Raw genomic sequence first — 13,491 nt, forward strand, 5'->3', positions numbered from 1 at the left:
ACCTCAGTCTACATTCCCAGGTTCACTTGGACTTACTCCAGCAAAATTACTGGCGAAGGCCCTAGTAGACCCAGTGGGGTAAATGTTTCCTTATCTTGAGGATGACTCCCCATGGCATGCAGTGTGCACCCCACTGATGCACTTGCGTCAGCACCGAAGAAATTAACATTGGATTGGGCTGCTAGTCTCATTTGGTTCTGGAGACTGGTCCCATGGTTCCCTGGGGTGAGATAAAGACTGTTAAACATGCTGAAATTCTGTCATGTAGCTATACCCTCCAAAGCAAACGTGTGGCAACATTAGAGTTCCTGGAGTAGGGAAACAAAATAAATTCTTTTCTCTTGCCAATGCATCACCAGCTTATGGATTTATTGACACAGGAGCTCTCTGCAGACATTATTTCTGCATTCAAGCTGAGAGCAGGGAGAGGGGGAAATGGAAACATGCCAGATAGCCACATCCCTTGTGTTAGTGCACTCCAAGTTCTCCCCAAATGCTCCCCATATTCATCATTGGTCTGCATTGGCAAGAACCTTGACCAGACAATATTCTAGAACGGGGGTGGCCATCCAACAGCACGCCATGTGCCACTTTTGAGAATCTTGGACATGTCACTCTACCTTAATGTTGTTTTTAGCGATTACCACAATAGCTAAATAGAGCCTCCAAGTTCAAAGGCAGTATATCTCTGAGTTCCAGAAGGTACAGAGCAAGAAACATGGAGGTGCTGTTGTCTATTTGGGGCTTTCCAAAGACACCTGGCTGGCTGCTGATGAAGCTAGAAAGGTGGCCTGAATGGACCTTCTACTCTGGCCCTGCAGGATCCATTCCGAAGTCCATACAAGGTGCGTCCACTCTCTTCTGCACAGCTCAGCCCACCTCTGCCTGCCCACCTTCATGTCCCTAAAGATGATCTTAGCCAGAATCTCTTTTGTGGATGTTTTTCCCAAAGATGGTATCTCTGCTGACTGGGCCACATGTGGTCTGCTGATCTCATCAGCCATCTTTGCGCTTCCCCACTCAACCCCTGCCGCCTTCCACAGCCCCCCACCAGGCCTAAGTCGGTGAGTGACCCACCAGTTAGCAGAATACAACTCTCTAACACCTGCCCTATTGGCTTTTTTCCCCTGTCCTTCATTCTTTTCCTGCCTTTCTCAATGTTTTCCAAACAGAGCAAATCAAGCAGAGTAGGTGTGGCTGCCCTGAATGCTCCCATTGCAGCATTAGAAACTTGAGGACGTCTTGTATAAGGAGTTGCAAACAAATCAAGCAAACAATAAACTGTTATGAAGAGACTCTTCCCCCATTCAGTGTTTGTCTGATCTCAAATACTGAATGTCAGGTGGGGGCAGCCAGGGCATGACAAGTTCCCCTGTTCTCCCCCCCCCCATACCCATTCAGGCTTAAGCTCATGAAGAGAGCTACAGTGTGGGGGTAATAGCCACTTCCAGAGACCCGGTCATAAATCTCATGCTGTCTCATCCAGCTTGACTGTCAGTCTCCAAAGATGGTAGATGTTTGATTACCAGATATTAGGTATAGGAGATGACTTTCATCATCTTATCCTAATTGCTGAGCTTCCCCAAGACATCTGCTTGACTACATCTGGAGCCAGAATGCTAGACCAGATGGAACTATTGTCTGATTCTGCAAGTTGATGCTCAGCAAAGGAGGCTTGGGAGCTTCAGGAAATCTAATGCTTTGGGGGCATCTAGCACAAAATCACACTTCTTGTGAGTGCATGAGATCCCAGATGTCTGCAACACTTATTGGAAGACCAATGCCTGGGAACCCCACGCATGCTGCCTTGAGTTCCAGCAATGAAAAAAAAATGGAATATAAATGTAAAAATGAAATAAATAAAAGCTCCCTCAACCATGAGAGCTTCTTCACCCACTTTGTGAAGGGAAAGCGCTATGTGTGCATAGAGAGGACTCTTTGGAGCTTCCCTTGCTGAAGTGAGCAAGACAGGTTGCTTGACTGGAGCTCCATCGCTGCACTGGCACACAGAGTTCTGAATCAGGGCCACTGATATTCTGCATTCAGGGCCCTCACACGGGGGATACGGAAGCCAAGAGGTACCTTGGCATATACAACTTTTTCATTCTCTCTCAGCATATGAAAAAGGAGCATTATGCAGGAGCTGATGAGCTTTTTTCCAGTGCATAGAAGAATTAAATCAAGCCAGGAATTTCAAGATACATCAATTCTACACTACTTAGGCTGCAATCCTAACCACACTTTCCTGAGAGTAAGCCCCATTGAACAAAATAGGACTTACTTCTGAGTAGACCTGGTTAGGATTGTGCCCTTATAAATTTTTGAACAAAGGGGGTTTCTGAAATGACTTTTCTCCTCAGCTCAGCTCCAATCACGAGACTGAGATCAGCTGGAGGGGAAGTGGGAGGAGAGACTACTGGGGACTCGATGTCAGTTGTGGAGTAGGGTTCCCTGAGCCACCTACTTTGCTTTAAAAATACACCCCCCACACTTTATATATGAGAGGGACTGGCCTGTGTTTACAAACGCAACCAAGTCATGCAAAGCTGCTGCTTATTCAATGCAAAAAATATTCTGCTTACAGAATCTGGATTTCTTTGGTGTGAAATTTGTACTGTTCTTTGTACAGAATAACATAAATCTCATTAGAAGTGCACTCTTTATACTAGAATTGCCATTGAAAATTCTCATTGTTTAGTTTAAGAGATGATCACTGTAAGCGGTAGCTATAGGGGCAGTTCATTTGTGTGCCTGTACATGAAGAACTACTTGGCAAGTAGTTTCCTTATGGCCATAGTGGCGTCTGCTTCCAAAAACCACTACAAGCTAGAAAGCCCCCTATTTATCCTCTCTTAGCTTTGTGCTCCAAATAAGAATAGAGCCATGACTAGCACTCACTTATGACAGAACAAGGACATTCCTGCCCCAAATCTTTTCCTTTCTTCTACACTTCGAGTTAACTGGTTTTCTTTATTCTCCAAAAGAAAGAAAAATGATTCCATAGAGATGAAAGAAGCAAGAAATCTGGGCCATCAATATCTTTGTCCTTCTCACAAAACAAACAAACAAAAAGCCAATGAGTCATTGCATTGGGCTCTACTTTCCCAGAGTGTAGGAAGAGGTTCACTAGGCATTGCAATATACAACAGCCTTGGGAACCCACAGCCACTACAAGTGCTGGGAGGTTTCTCTCAGCATAGTGTGTTATTAAGGGATGAGGGCCGAGCAGAGCCAGGCTAACTTTGATGCATGTGCAAATGGCCATGTGGTTCCTTCTTTTCTTTCAACCTTGCAGATCTTGGCTTTGGCAAAGAGTTATCTTTTGTAACCTGCTGGAGTCAGTGAGCACCTTCTTCTTCATTCAAGACTCAGCTGCTTACCGTGTGTTCTATGCATTGAAACTTGTATTCCTTTCTTCGCACTGTACAATTTCATTCTATATTATTGATACTTTTGTTTATCTGGGTTTCTATTTTTGTGTTTTGCTTTTGTTATGACAAAATTCAATAAACGTCTCAACTCTGTCACTGCCTCAGTTATGTTGATTCTAATTAATGTAAGCCAGAGCCTTCAGACCAGCGGGAATGATAATTATTATACCTCAATGAAAGCATGAGGTCACGTGTCTGTTGATGAACCACTTATTAAAACAATTGAACAGCACAGCACTTGTTTTGTTGGCCTTGTATCCTCCCCTATCCAGAACAGGGTGGGTCATGATGATTCAAAAACCGAAAGGATACCATCAAATTACGCATGATATTTAATCCATTTCTGCCCAGCTCACAGATGCACACATTTGATCCCTGTTGGATATATGCAATGGTGGGCAGAAATGACTTTAAAGCCTCCAAGGAGAAGCCATTTAGAGTAGAAACGGTAAGAATGAGGAACCATAACTCTTGAGATGTCAGTCAGCATTATTTAACATAGCATCATGTTGTACTCTGGGCAAACTGCCCATGCTAGGCAATTGCATGTATAGGTGTGCCCCCTTATCCGCTGGGTTTCATTCTGAATCCTGCCTAGCAGCCTGTATCCTGAACAGCAGCTGTTCAGTCTGTACAGAACTGCCTGTACTGTTAGGTGCTACCCAACCCACCTGATACTGGCTTGCAAACCACCTAGTGGGGCCTGATCCACAGTTTGAGAAATGCTGGCTTAGAGCATCTTTGTAGGCAGTAAAGAGTTTCATGGTGCTGGAGTAACTTTGCCTACTCAGGTTGGCCATCTATGACAGAAAGTGCTAGTTATTTGGTATTCCACTTTTCTTCTGTCATGCTGCTCAGGGAGGCATCCATGGAATTTTCAAGCAGTTTCCCATCCAAACACTGACCAAACTGAGACCTCCTTAGCTTTTCTGAGGGAACTGACTTATGCATCCTCAGACCACAACCTGGAACCTGCTATAAGCCCCCCGTTCAGCCTTTGCTTGGGCAACAGGCCAAAAAACAGACCTGACCTCTGGACAGCACCTAAATATTTCTGGTTTGCCACCTGATCTTTGCTCCTTCAGGCAAGTTGTCCAATCTCTAGGCCACTTGCCACCAGCAGAAAGAGACAGGAGAAACAGTACAGTTTCTCTTCCATTCCATTCCTAGAATTGGCCCAGAAAGAGAAGAAGTAGAGCAGCTTGGTGGTGGAAAGCAAAAAGGAGAAGAATAAACGTCAGGGAGAAGGATTCTAGTCTAGCCTCTTCCCTGGCATGCTAATTTTCCATGCTTAGGGATTTTTATTTTTGTGAAAGGACATATCATCATGTGAGACCTCATCTGCAGCACGAAATGACACAGCCCAGACACAGCTTTCTATCTCAATAGGAACTTGGCTTCAGTATCTTGTCACAGAAGACTGTCTCATCGTACGTAATTAAAACGTGTAATTTAGAAAGTTGGCAGTTTTTCTATCTGTATTAGTATTCTGTCTTTTAAAAACTGTAGAAGAGTACTGATTCTGTCAGCCTGATAAGACTTTAGGAAAAGAAGACACATCATGTTTACATGCGAGTCTATGCCTGCTACTAATTTTTAAAGAACATTTTAGAAATACATAAAAGCTATTTGGGCCTCACTGACTCAGACAGATGACAGTATCAAAATGGTTTAGGGACTTCCACAACAAACTGAAAAAACTGAAATTTGTGATCCGTCATATACTGATCATAAACGATAAGCTGTTTGGAAAGGGGAATTACCGTATTTCTTTTACTTGAAGTCGACCTCATAATAGTGGTTAGCACTCTGGTTCTTGAACCAGTTTTGAACTGACACAAGAGGCATCTGTAGAGGCAGTGAAGAGCATATCTGTGCTTGCAGAATACAAGCATGCTTTATTTGCACATGAAAAATTATAGCAGGCTTAGCAGCAACTCTAACAACACTGATTGTCTTTCCATATAAGCTTGAAAAGTTTGCAAGCCACAGGACACTTTGATCTTCCCTCCTCCTTCAAATTACATTTGGGATACAAATGCCAGCATATATTCCTAATGTTTATAGACTTTTCTAAATTTATTTTTCTACCTCCAAAAAAAGGAGGGAAGGAAAAATATACTATCAGATCTATTCATAAAAGGGAGGTGAAATCAAGATATTTCAGACATTTAGCTCACGTAGCATTCATTTATACTCCTGGAATGTCATGTTGCAGCCATATGACCTTTAAGGTGACACAGGTACGATTGAAGTGGTGACCCCCCCCCCCCAACGGGTGGCCATGTGCAAGGGAGTTAATCAGTTTCTGTATTCTCCATGCTGCTTCTTTTTTCCATGTGGCACAGTGCTGAGGGAGAAGGGAGACTTTATGTTCTGCCTGTCCCTCTCAGCCTCTTCATCCTCATCATATCTTTCATCCTCATCTTCAACCTCCTCATCACTTTGGTGCGGGCTGTTGTGCTGAGAAACAGAGGGTGATGGGGGCACTGATGAAGGACGTGGGTACCGAAACCCTTCAGTCTGTAAGAAAAACAAGAGTATATATATATATATATACTGTGTATCACACATATCAGTCCTCTGCTGTAGAACCTGATAATTTATGGTGATGGGAAAGTGTAAGAGCGCAATCCTAACCAACTTTCCAGCACTGACATAGCTGTGCCAATGTGGCTTGCATCCTGCAGTGGGGAGGCAGTCAAGGAGGCCTCCTCAAGATAAGGGCATGTTTGTTACTTCACCTTGGGTCTGTATTGTGGCTAGGTCAGTGCTGGAAAGTTGTTTAGGATTGTGCCCTAAGCAACATACACCAGGCTCTAAGAAGTTGGTTTTACTCCTGTGTTGTCCAAACCTGGGAATACAAGCTTTTGTAGACCTCATAGGCCTCTCCTTCCTGGCTGAAATAGGCAACCTGCTAATCTGTAGCTGAACCAGACCATCACATGCTTAGTGACAAGAAACATCCCAGAGGAAAAAGGAAGGGGTTATTGGTAATTGGGAATCTGAATCTCAAATAGGCAGAATGGAATTGTTTCAGCTCAGGATCACTTTGTTCTCTACTAAACTAAACAGGTAACCTGCAGAGGGGAATGGCAGCCTATTGTCAACCCTGTGGTACAGAAAGAACAGGGGCGCTACTTGACTGCGGTTTTGCATAAACTAGTTTCTTACAACTGTGTATGTATGAAAAAGCCACAGTCGCTCTTCCAGAGAATTTAGAATGACACCTCGATGAACTAAAGATCACATCCTGTGCTGATTGATTCAAGTGAGCCTGGATGTTGCAGAGCAGTTTGATAATAGTTGGAATCTCAAAGAGATTGTTGACCAGGTTTAGAAAAATATCACCTCGGCTCCATGAGCTGAAAAAGCATTGATTTTTTTTTTTTCCTCAAGAGTACCATGATTAGGGGAGAAAATGCTTCTGGACATTAAAGTCAGTTGAGGAAGCCAAGTTGTGGTAGCAGCTTTTGTGAGCCAGTTGCTTGTCCATGATACAGCAGCTCACTCTACTTGTGGATTGAAATGGCTTCATACAACCAAACTTCCCAGCAATTCCATGATTTCAATTTGTCACAGTTGAAATCCAAAATAAAATAGAACTATCTGGGGGAAGATGGCTTAACTTACTGTCCCCCATCCCCTACAAGTAAATTCTTAATATTAACTTAATAAGAGAAATTACCTTTGGTGGAGCATTTGGTTCCATCTCAAATTTTTCAGGAAATGTTCGACTCAGAGCCAAGTGCCTGGCATGCATGTAATACTGTTAACAGAGGACAGAGAGAGAGAGAGAGAGAGAGAGAGAGAGAGAGAGAGAGAGAGAGAGAGACTTACAACTGGTTACCAGCAATCATGAGAGAGAAGTGGCAGCTGTCTGTTCTCAGAGGAGGGGTGCTTTAAAATAGGTTGGGACATCCCCCAGGATGCTAAACACAGTTCATCAGTCATGACCCATTTTTGCAGTCCTGGGTGGGCAGAAAAGCAGGTTCTTTAAACCTTCGTTGGGCCCTGCACATAGTGAGTGGTTTGTATGCAACCTGGTAGGAGTTTATTCAGGTCTTCTCTACTGCTTTCTCAGAAAGCTCCAGGACTGATCTATGGGAAGTGGGTGAGCAAATAAATAAATGCACTGACTTGATTTTAGTTCTGGATCAAGATATTCTAGCCTGGAACCAATCAATTCATATGACTATCGAGTGATTATTACTGACATTTCTGTCCTTCCCTTCCTCCAAGGAGCTCAGGCCAGCATACCTGGTACTCTTCCATCCTATTTTATCCTCACAACAAACTTGTGAGGTAGGCTAAGTTGAGAGATAGCCATTGACTCAAGACCACCTAATTGAACTTCATGGCTGAGTGGAGATTTGAAACAGGATCTTCCTGGGCAGACCGATGTGCACTTCCCTGTTCAGCACATGGAAAGAGACTTTGCCTCTCAAGCTGAGCTACATGCAGCCACTATCAGGAGCCCAGCAACCTGGATGTTTGGCAATGACAGCCTTTCTATATTGTTTGTCCTCAGACTGCCATGTTCAGAGATATGCTATCTCTCTATATATGGAGGCTCTCTTTAGTTATCATGGCTAATAGTAATTGATAGGACTATATGGAAAGAGTTTAGGTGTATTATAAATCACCATATATAACCGTAACAGTCAATAACCATCACATAAATAAAAAGCTATTTTTCACATATTATTATTATTATACACACACTGTGTGGATATTTCCAGAGGTTGCTCAGAAAAGCTTCGAAAGCAATGGTGGGCTTGATACACATTAGACAGTTTAATGTACCCTGCCTAGGTATCTCCAGTCCAGCAAGTCCGAGAGCCTCTCCGTTCGGTTTCTCTGGACAATTCTTTGCCGACGTGACTGTAGGCAGAAGCTATACAAGAACTGCGTCAACTGATTGCAGGATTCATCTGGAGAACGAAACCTTCTGTCCACAATGTAAATACCTGTAGGAGACAAACCAGATTGGAAACCAGCAGCAGAGATGCTTTTGACCTTTGAGGGCTTCTCCTGCATCTGTCATTACATATAATAACCTTTTAACATATTCTGCTTCCACAAAGCAGAGACATCCATACACTGTGAAATCTGTCTGTAGTCTCTTTTTCTCTGTCCTCTTTTTTTTTAAAACTAGAACTTTTAGGGGCACAAAACTCTGCATTTTATCCTGATGATATATCTCTCAATAAAGGGAGTACAAGTTGATCCCAAAAATAGTATACTGAAGAACACTTCATGAGATACATAAGAACATAAGAACAGCCCCACTGGATCAGGCCATAGGCCCATCTAGTCCAGCTTCCTGTATCTCACAGCGGCCCACCAAATGCCCCAGGGAGCACACCAGATAACAAGAGACCTCATCCTGGTGCCCTCCCTTGCATTGGCATTCTGACATAGCCCATTTCTAAAAACAGGAGGTTGCACACACACATCATGGCTTATAACCCATGATGGATTTTTCCTCCAGAAACTTGTCCAATCCCCTTTTAAAGGCGTCCAGGCCAGACGCCATCACCACATCCTGCGGCAAGGAGTTCCACAGACCAACCACACGCTGAGTAAAGAAATATTTTCTTTTGTCTGTTCTAACTCTCCCAACACTCAATTTCAGCAGCTCTGTACTGTTGCCAGAATGAAAAAGTAAATAGGCTACAGAAGAGAGACAGCAAATAAGGATGTTATATCATAGGCAGGTATATATTTTATATTAGAACTCTTGTGAATTAGGGGCACAAGGCCCAATCCATCTATTTGTTCCAGGGTATGGAGTTGCAATGCACACATGGTGGTCTCCTCTTGCCTAAAGAGACTTCTCTATTCATTACAATAGGGTGGGGAGGGGAGGCATCTGTGCACACAATGGCAACAGGATCTCATCCCAGATGCTTGAGCATTCAGAAAAGGTTTCAAGTCTGAGTGTTCTTACCATAAGCAGCTGGGTCAGCCACGTGCTCCTGCATGAAACAGCCAAATCCAGAGAGGTTCGTGGTCACACTGGGAATGCCCATGACGGTACACTCCGCTGCCAAGACAAGAGCAAAAAGTGTTTCAAAAGAGCAAAAAGTGTTTTGATTCTGCAGTGCTTTGTGGGGGGATGTGTCAGAGGCTGTGGATATGTAGGCCACATGGATTCTGGGGCTGCTAATATATACCTGATTTCAGCATTTGTTCCTATGTAGATATGCTTTCCAAAAATTCCATTTAAATGACTCTCAGAACTCCCTTTTGAGATGGACTGTTGATAAGGTCTGATGGTGCCACAGACTCCAACATGTTCATACATTCCAGTTTAAGATTGAGCTGAAACTACTTATCCCAGCGCATTCTGGTTTTTAGTGAACACCTATTTGCACCCATATTGAGTTATTTTATTTTCTCTGTAAACTGCTCTGTGAGCTTTTCTTTGTTGAAGAGCAGCATATAAATATTCGTAATAAACCTTAATAATATTTGTCTCATTCAGGGCTCACTCAAAGGTCTCTGTCCCAATTTTACTATCCCATTTTTTTTACTATTTACTCTTTACCAATTTTACTATCTCATTCTCCAATAGCAAAAATTGTTGGGTTGTTTTGCAATTTGAAGAGCAAAAGGAAGGGAAATGGAAAGGGGGAGAGGCTTACTTGCAATGCCAGCCATGCTTTTACAGGTGGTCATAATTTTTTTATTTCCAGAAGGTCACTTGGGATGATGCTATATCATCATGCGTTGTCATTCCACAGGAACTTCTGGGAAATAAAAAATTCACCTCGAGGAGCACTGCTCCTGCTGAGAAACTGGTGGTGACACCAGTGCCCAGCTGGGAAAAAGCAGGATAAAAATTGAATAAATAAATATTGGTGGCACCAGCAACTAATCATATACTGTTACCAAACCTGGAGCTTCCATTTATATATCAATATTTACCATAGCTCACAGCCACTTATAGTTTCTTCTCCATGAAAGTCTCTAATACTTCATTTTTTTTAAACCAACTAAGTAAGTGGCCACCTCTTCTCCTGGCAGTGAATTCCATTTTTCCAGATACCAATAACAAGTGCACAGAAGAACCTAAAGGCCCAATCCTATCCAACTTTCCAGCACTGACGCAGGTGCAATGCAGCCCCAAGGCAAAGGAACAAATGTTCCCTTACCTTGTGGAGGCCTCCATATCTACCCTCCCACAACAAGATATAGTGCACACCCCATTGGTACGGCTACACCAGGCTGGAAAGTTGGATAGGATTTGGCCCTAAGTCTATAATTGCCTTACCAGGAGTGTAACCCCAGGGCTCATAGTATGATGGGAATACTCCCAGATGACAGCCTCGGACAAACTCATCGTAATCCATGGGTAACAATGGACTTGTTGAAGAAAGGAATTCAGGATGCAATATCACCTAAAAAATGTAAGGAAAAAGACACTTGTTAGTCAGAGACAGAAAAAAAAAAATAGCTGCCCAATCCAATAATCCTGTTCCATGGACAATAGCAATGGTTATGTTGCACACACAACAACCTGCATGTGCTGGGTTGGACCTGGATAAATTTTGGACTGGACCAAACCAGTCCAAACACCAGACACTGGGCGGGTGGTGGGGTCTGAGTCCAGGTGGGAGCAGGCAGATCAAATCCTGTGTCCAAACCTTCCTATTTAGAATCCTCTACTGTTACAACCCTGAGCTAAGATAAGGTTCAGTTTAGCATCCTTCATATACTCCTGTCCACCTTTTAAAATAAGTCTTTTTTTTTTTTTTGAAAAGTTGGCCAAAGTTGCTTGCTCTCTAAGGCAACTCACAGCCCAATTCTATCCTTCAAAGACCCCCTCCCCCGGCTCATGTAGCAGCACCAAAATAGCTTGCACTGCATCCTGGGTGGGGGCAGTCAAGGAAGTCACCTCTGGAAAAGAAAACATTCATTCCCTTACCTGGAGGTAAGCCTTCCTGGTGCAGAATGGCCAGGCGCTAGCAAAATTGATAGTGCAGGTCCAGGTAGACTTGGGCCTAAGGATTGGGTCCACAAAGGGGGCAGGTTCAGCGGGTACCACTGCCACCGAACCTGCCCCCTTCCCATAGCCAATCCACTCTTTCCCCACCTCATTACCACCCTATTTCGCCATCTCCCTGCTGCCATTGTCACCTTGTTACATCCTCCCCCCACTCTGCCTCCCCCACCACCTTACCTGCATTGGCAGGTCAACAACAATCCTCCAGTGCATGTGGGAAGGCTTCCACCTTCCTGCCAGCACTCTGGTGGTGCTTGACTCCGCACATTTTTTATGACTCCGCACATTTTTTATGACTGCCATAAGATAGTTAACGCTGGCTGAAAGCTCATACTGCCAGTGTTACAGCCCAATAGGATTAGGATCTCAATTCAAAACGGGAATAAAATAAAATATAACAGAGATTTGAACCTTAACACGATCTGTTCGATTGTTGAAAAGGCCGATACGTCTAATGGTGCTGAGGATTGGGTCACTAGAATCATCAATCATGTTGTGGGTCGTCACTGGTGGGAGGCTCTGTCGCTGAAACAGAATAAACAGATGCAGGTTCCAATGAAAGGCATGCTTTCTGTTCCATAAAATGAGCAGCAAGACATGATCTGTAGGGATACTTTGCTGAAACTTCCTTCCCACTAAAGTTTGACAATCTAGCTAGCTGATTATTTTCAGGAGGATAGAACTTTTCTCCCTGATACATAGTTTCCTATGTAGAGGCATGGGTCAGTTCAAATATTTGTTTAAAACCACAGATCACCCAATAGGTATTTGTAACCTAGAAGAAGGTACATAACACATGGAGTGGGTATTTCTCTAGGGAGGAGGATTCAATCATTTGAGCCCCCACCTGTAATCTGATGGCTAAACTACATGTTACTTTGAAGATATGCTCTTCTTCTGGTAAAAGCAGCTGTGGTGGGAGACTGATTTAGATTGGAAGGTGTGGCAAGCAGTGAGGCAGGTCCAACTCTTCACCTCTGTGCTAATCCCCCAGCTTAAATTGCTATTTACTTGGAGGGGAAAATGTATGTTCCAAACAAGTGACTCCAACACAGCTTGTCATTCGACCCTGAAGTGTTATAGGCTAGAACAGGCGTGTCAAACATAAGGTCCACGGGCCAGATGAGACCCCTGGAAGCAGTTTCTTCACCCCTCGTTATAACTAGGCTCTCCCAGCATGATAATTGGGCTCTTCATTTTTTGAAATCATTAACAAGATTTGCTCATTTTCTCTTCTGTCATTTGCAGCTGATAAGTTTCAATGTGAGAACATCAAGTACTTATTTCTAGCCATCATCTGCTTAATGATATCACTTCCTGGTTATTGATGTCACTTCTGGCCCGAATGCTATTCGGTCCACTGTATGAAATAGTTTGAAATAGTTCTGGGTTAGACAAATACCGACCACCCTAGTGAGATATAAGTCTATGAGATTCGTTTTTCCTTTTCTTTTTAAAAATACTGCAAAATGAACAAAGAGGAGATTTTCCACTAACCTGGGTAGAATAAATGGCTCGCTTCATGATGGTCAGGTCATCGCGATCCAGGATCTTGTTCATATCAGGAATTTCTCCTCTGTGGATAGTAACAGGGAAAGTCTTTTTATGACAAAGCAAGACATTTTCACAAATTGTTTAGTATTATTAATAAAATTATATATTGGTTTTCAACAACAAAAGAAGTTCACAAAGTTGTTTGCACAACAAAATAAATAAAAAGAGATATGTAAGAAATATCGTTATGGTTGACACAGATATCTGGAGTTCCTCTGGTCTGCAATACTGAGACTATGGCTGCAACCTTAGGCATATTACGAAGTAGCACATCCTAGTCAACACTGTAGGACCTGCTTCTGAGTGAATATACTTAGGATTGGGCTGTTGGGAAAGAGTCAGTGCATGCAACATTACAAATGATTTTTGTTTCTCTATTGCTAACATTTATGCTTTTCTTTTTGATAAGTGGTGCACAAGGCACTGAATGGCATCCCAATAAAAACACAATTTAAAAAATCGTCATGTGCCTCCGAAGACAGAGGATGTGGAGAA

The 13,491-nt window shown here is 43.1% G+C and overlaps 1 protein-coding gene across 1 annotated transcript in view; it reads right to left on the reverse strand.

Annotated features, from left to right (window-relative positions):
* Positions 1-5,732: 5,732 nt before the first annotated feature.
* The window catches only part of GYS2 (glycogen synthase 2), a 45,851-nt gene continuing 38,092 nt past the window's right edge, over positions 5,733-13,491 (reverse strand). Inside the window, exons 10-16 of the mRNA XM_066633811.1 lie at positions 12,940-13,018; positions 11,854-11,967; positions 10,711-10,837; positions 9,385-9,480; positions 8,238-8,401; positions 7,120-7,200; positions 5,733-5,954 (exon numbers count right to left, since the gene is read on the reverse strand). Coding sequence (XP_066489908.1) covers positions 5,733-5,954; positions 7,120-7,200; positions 8,238-8,401; positions 9,385-9,480; positions 10,711-10,837; positions 11,854-11,967; positions 12,940-13,018 — 883 coding nt within the window. The remainder of the gene's footprint in view (positions 5,955-7,119; positions 7,201-8,237; positions 8,402-9,384; positions 9,481-10,710; positions 10,838-11,853; positions 11,968-12,939; positions 13,019-13,491) is intronic.

Source organism: Tiliqua scincoides, chromosome 7, assembly GCF_035046505.1.
Source record: "Tiliqua scincoides isolate rTilSci1 chromosome 7, rTilSci1.hap2, whole genome shotgun sequence".
Lineage (NCBI taxonomy): Eukaryota > Metazoa > Chordata > Lepidosauria > Squamata > Scincidae > Tiliqua > Tiliqua scincoides.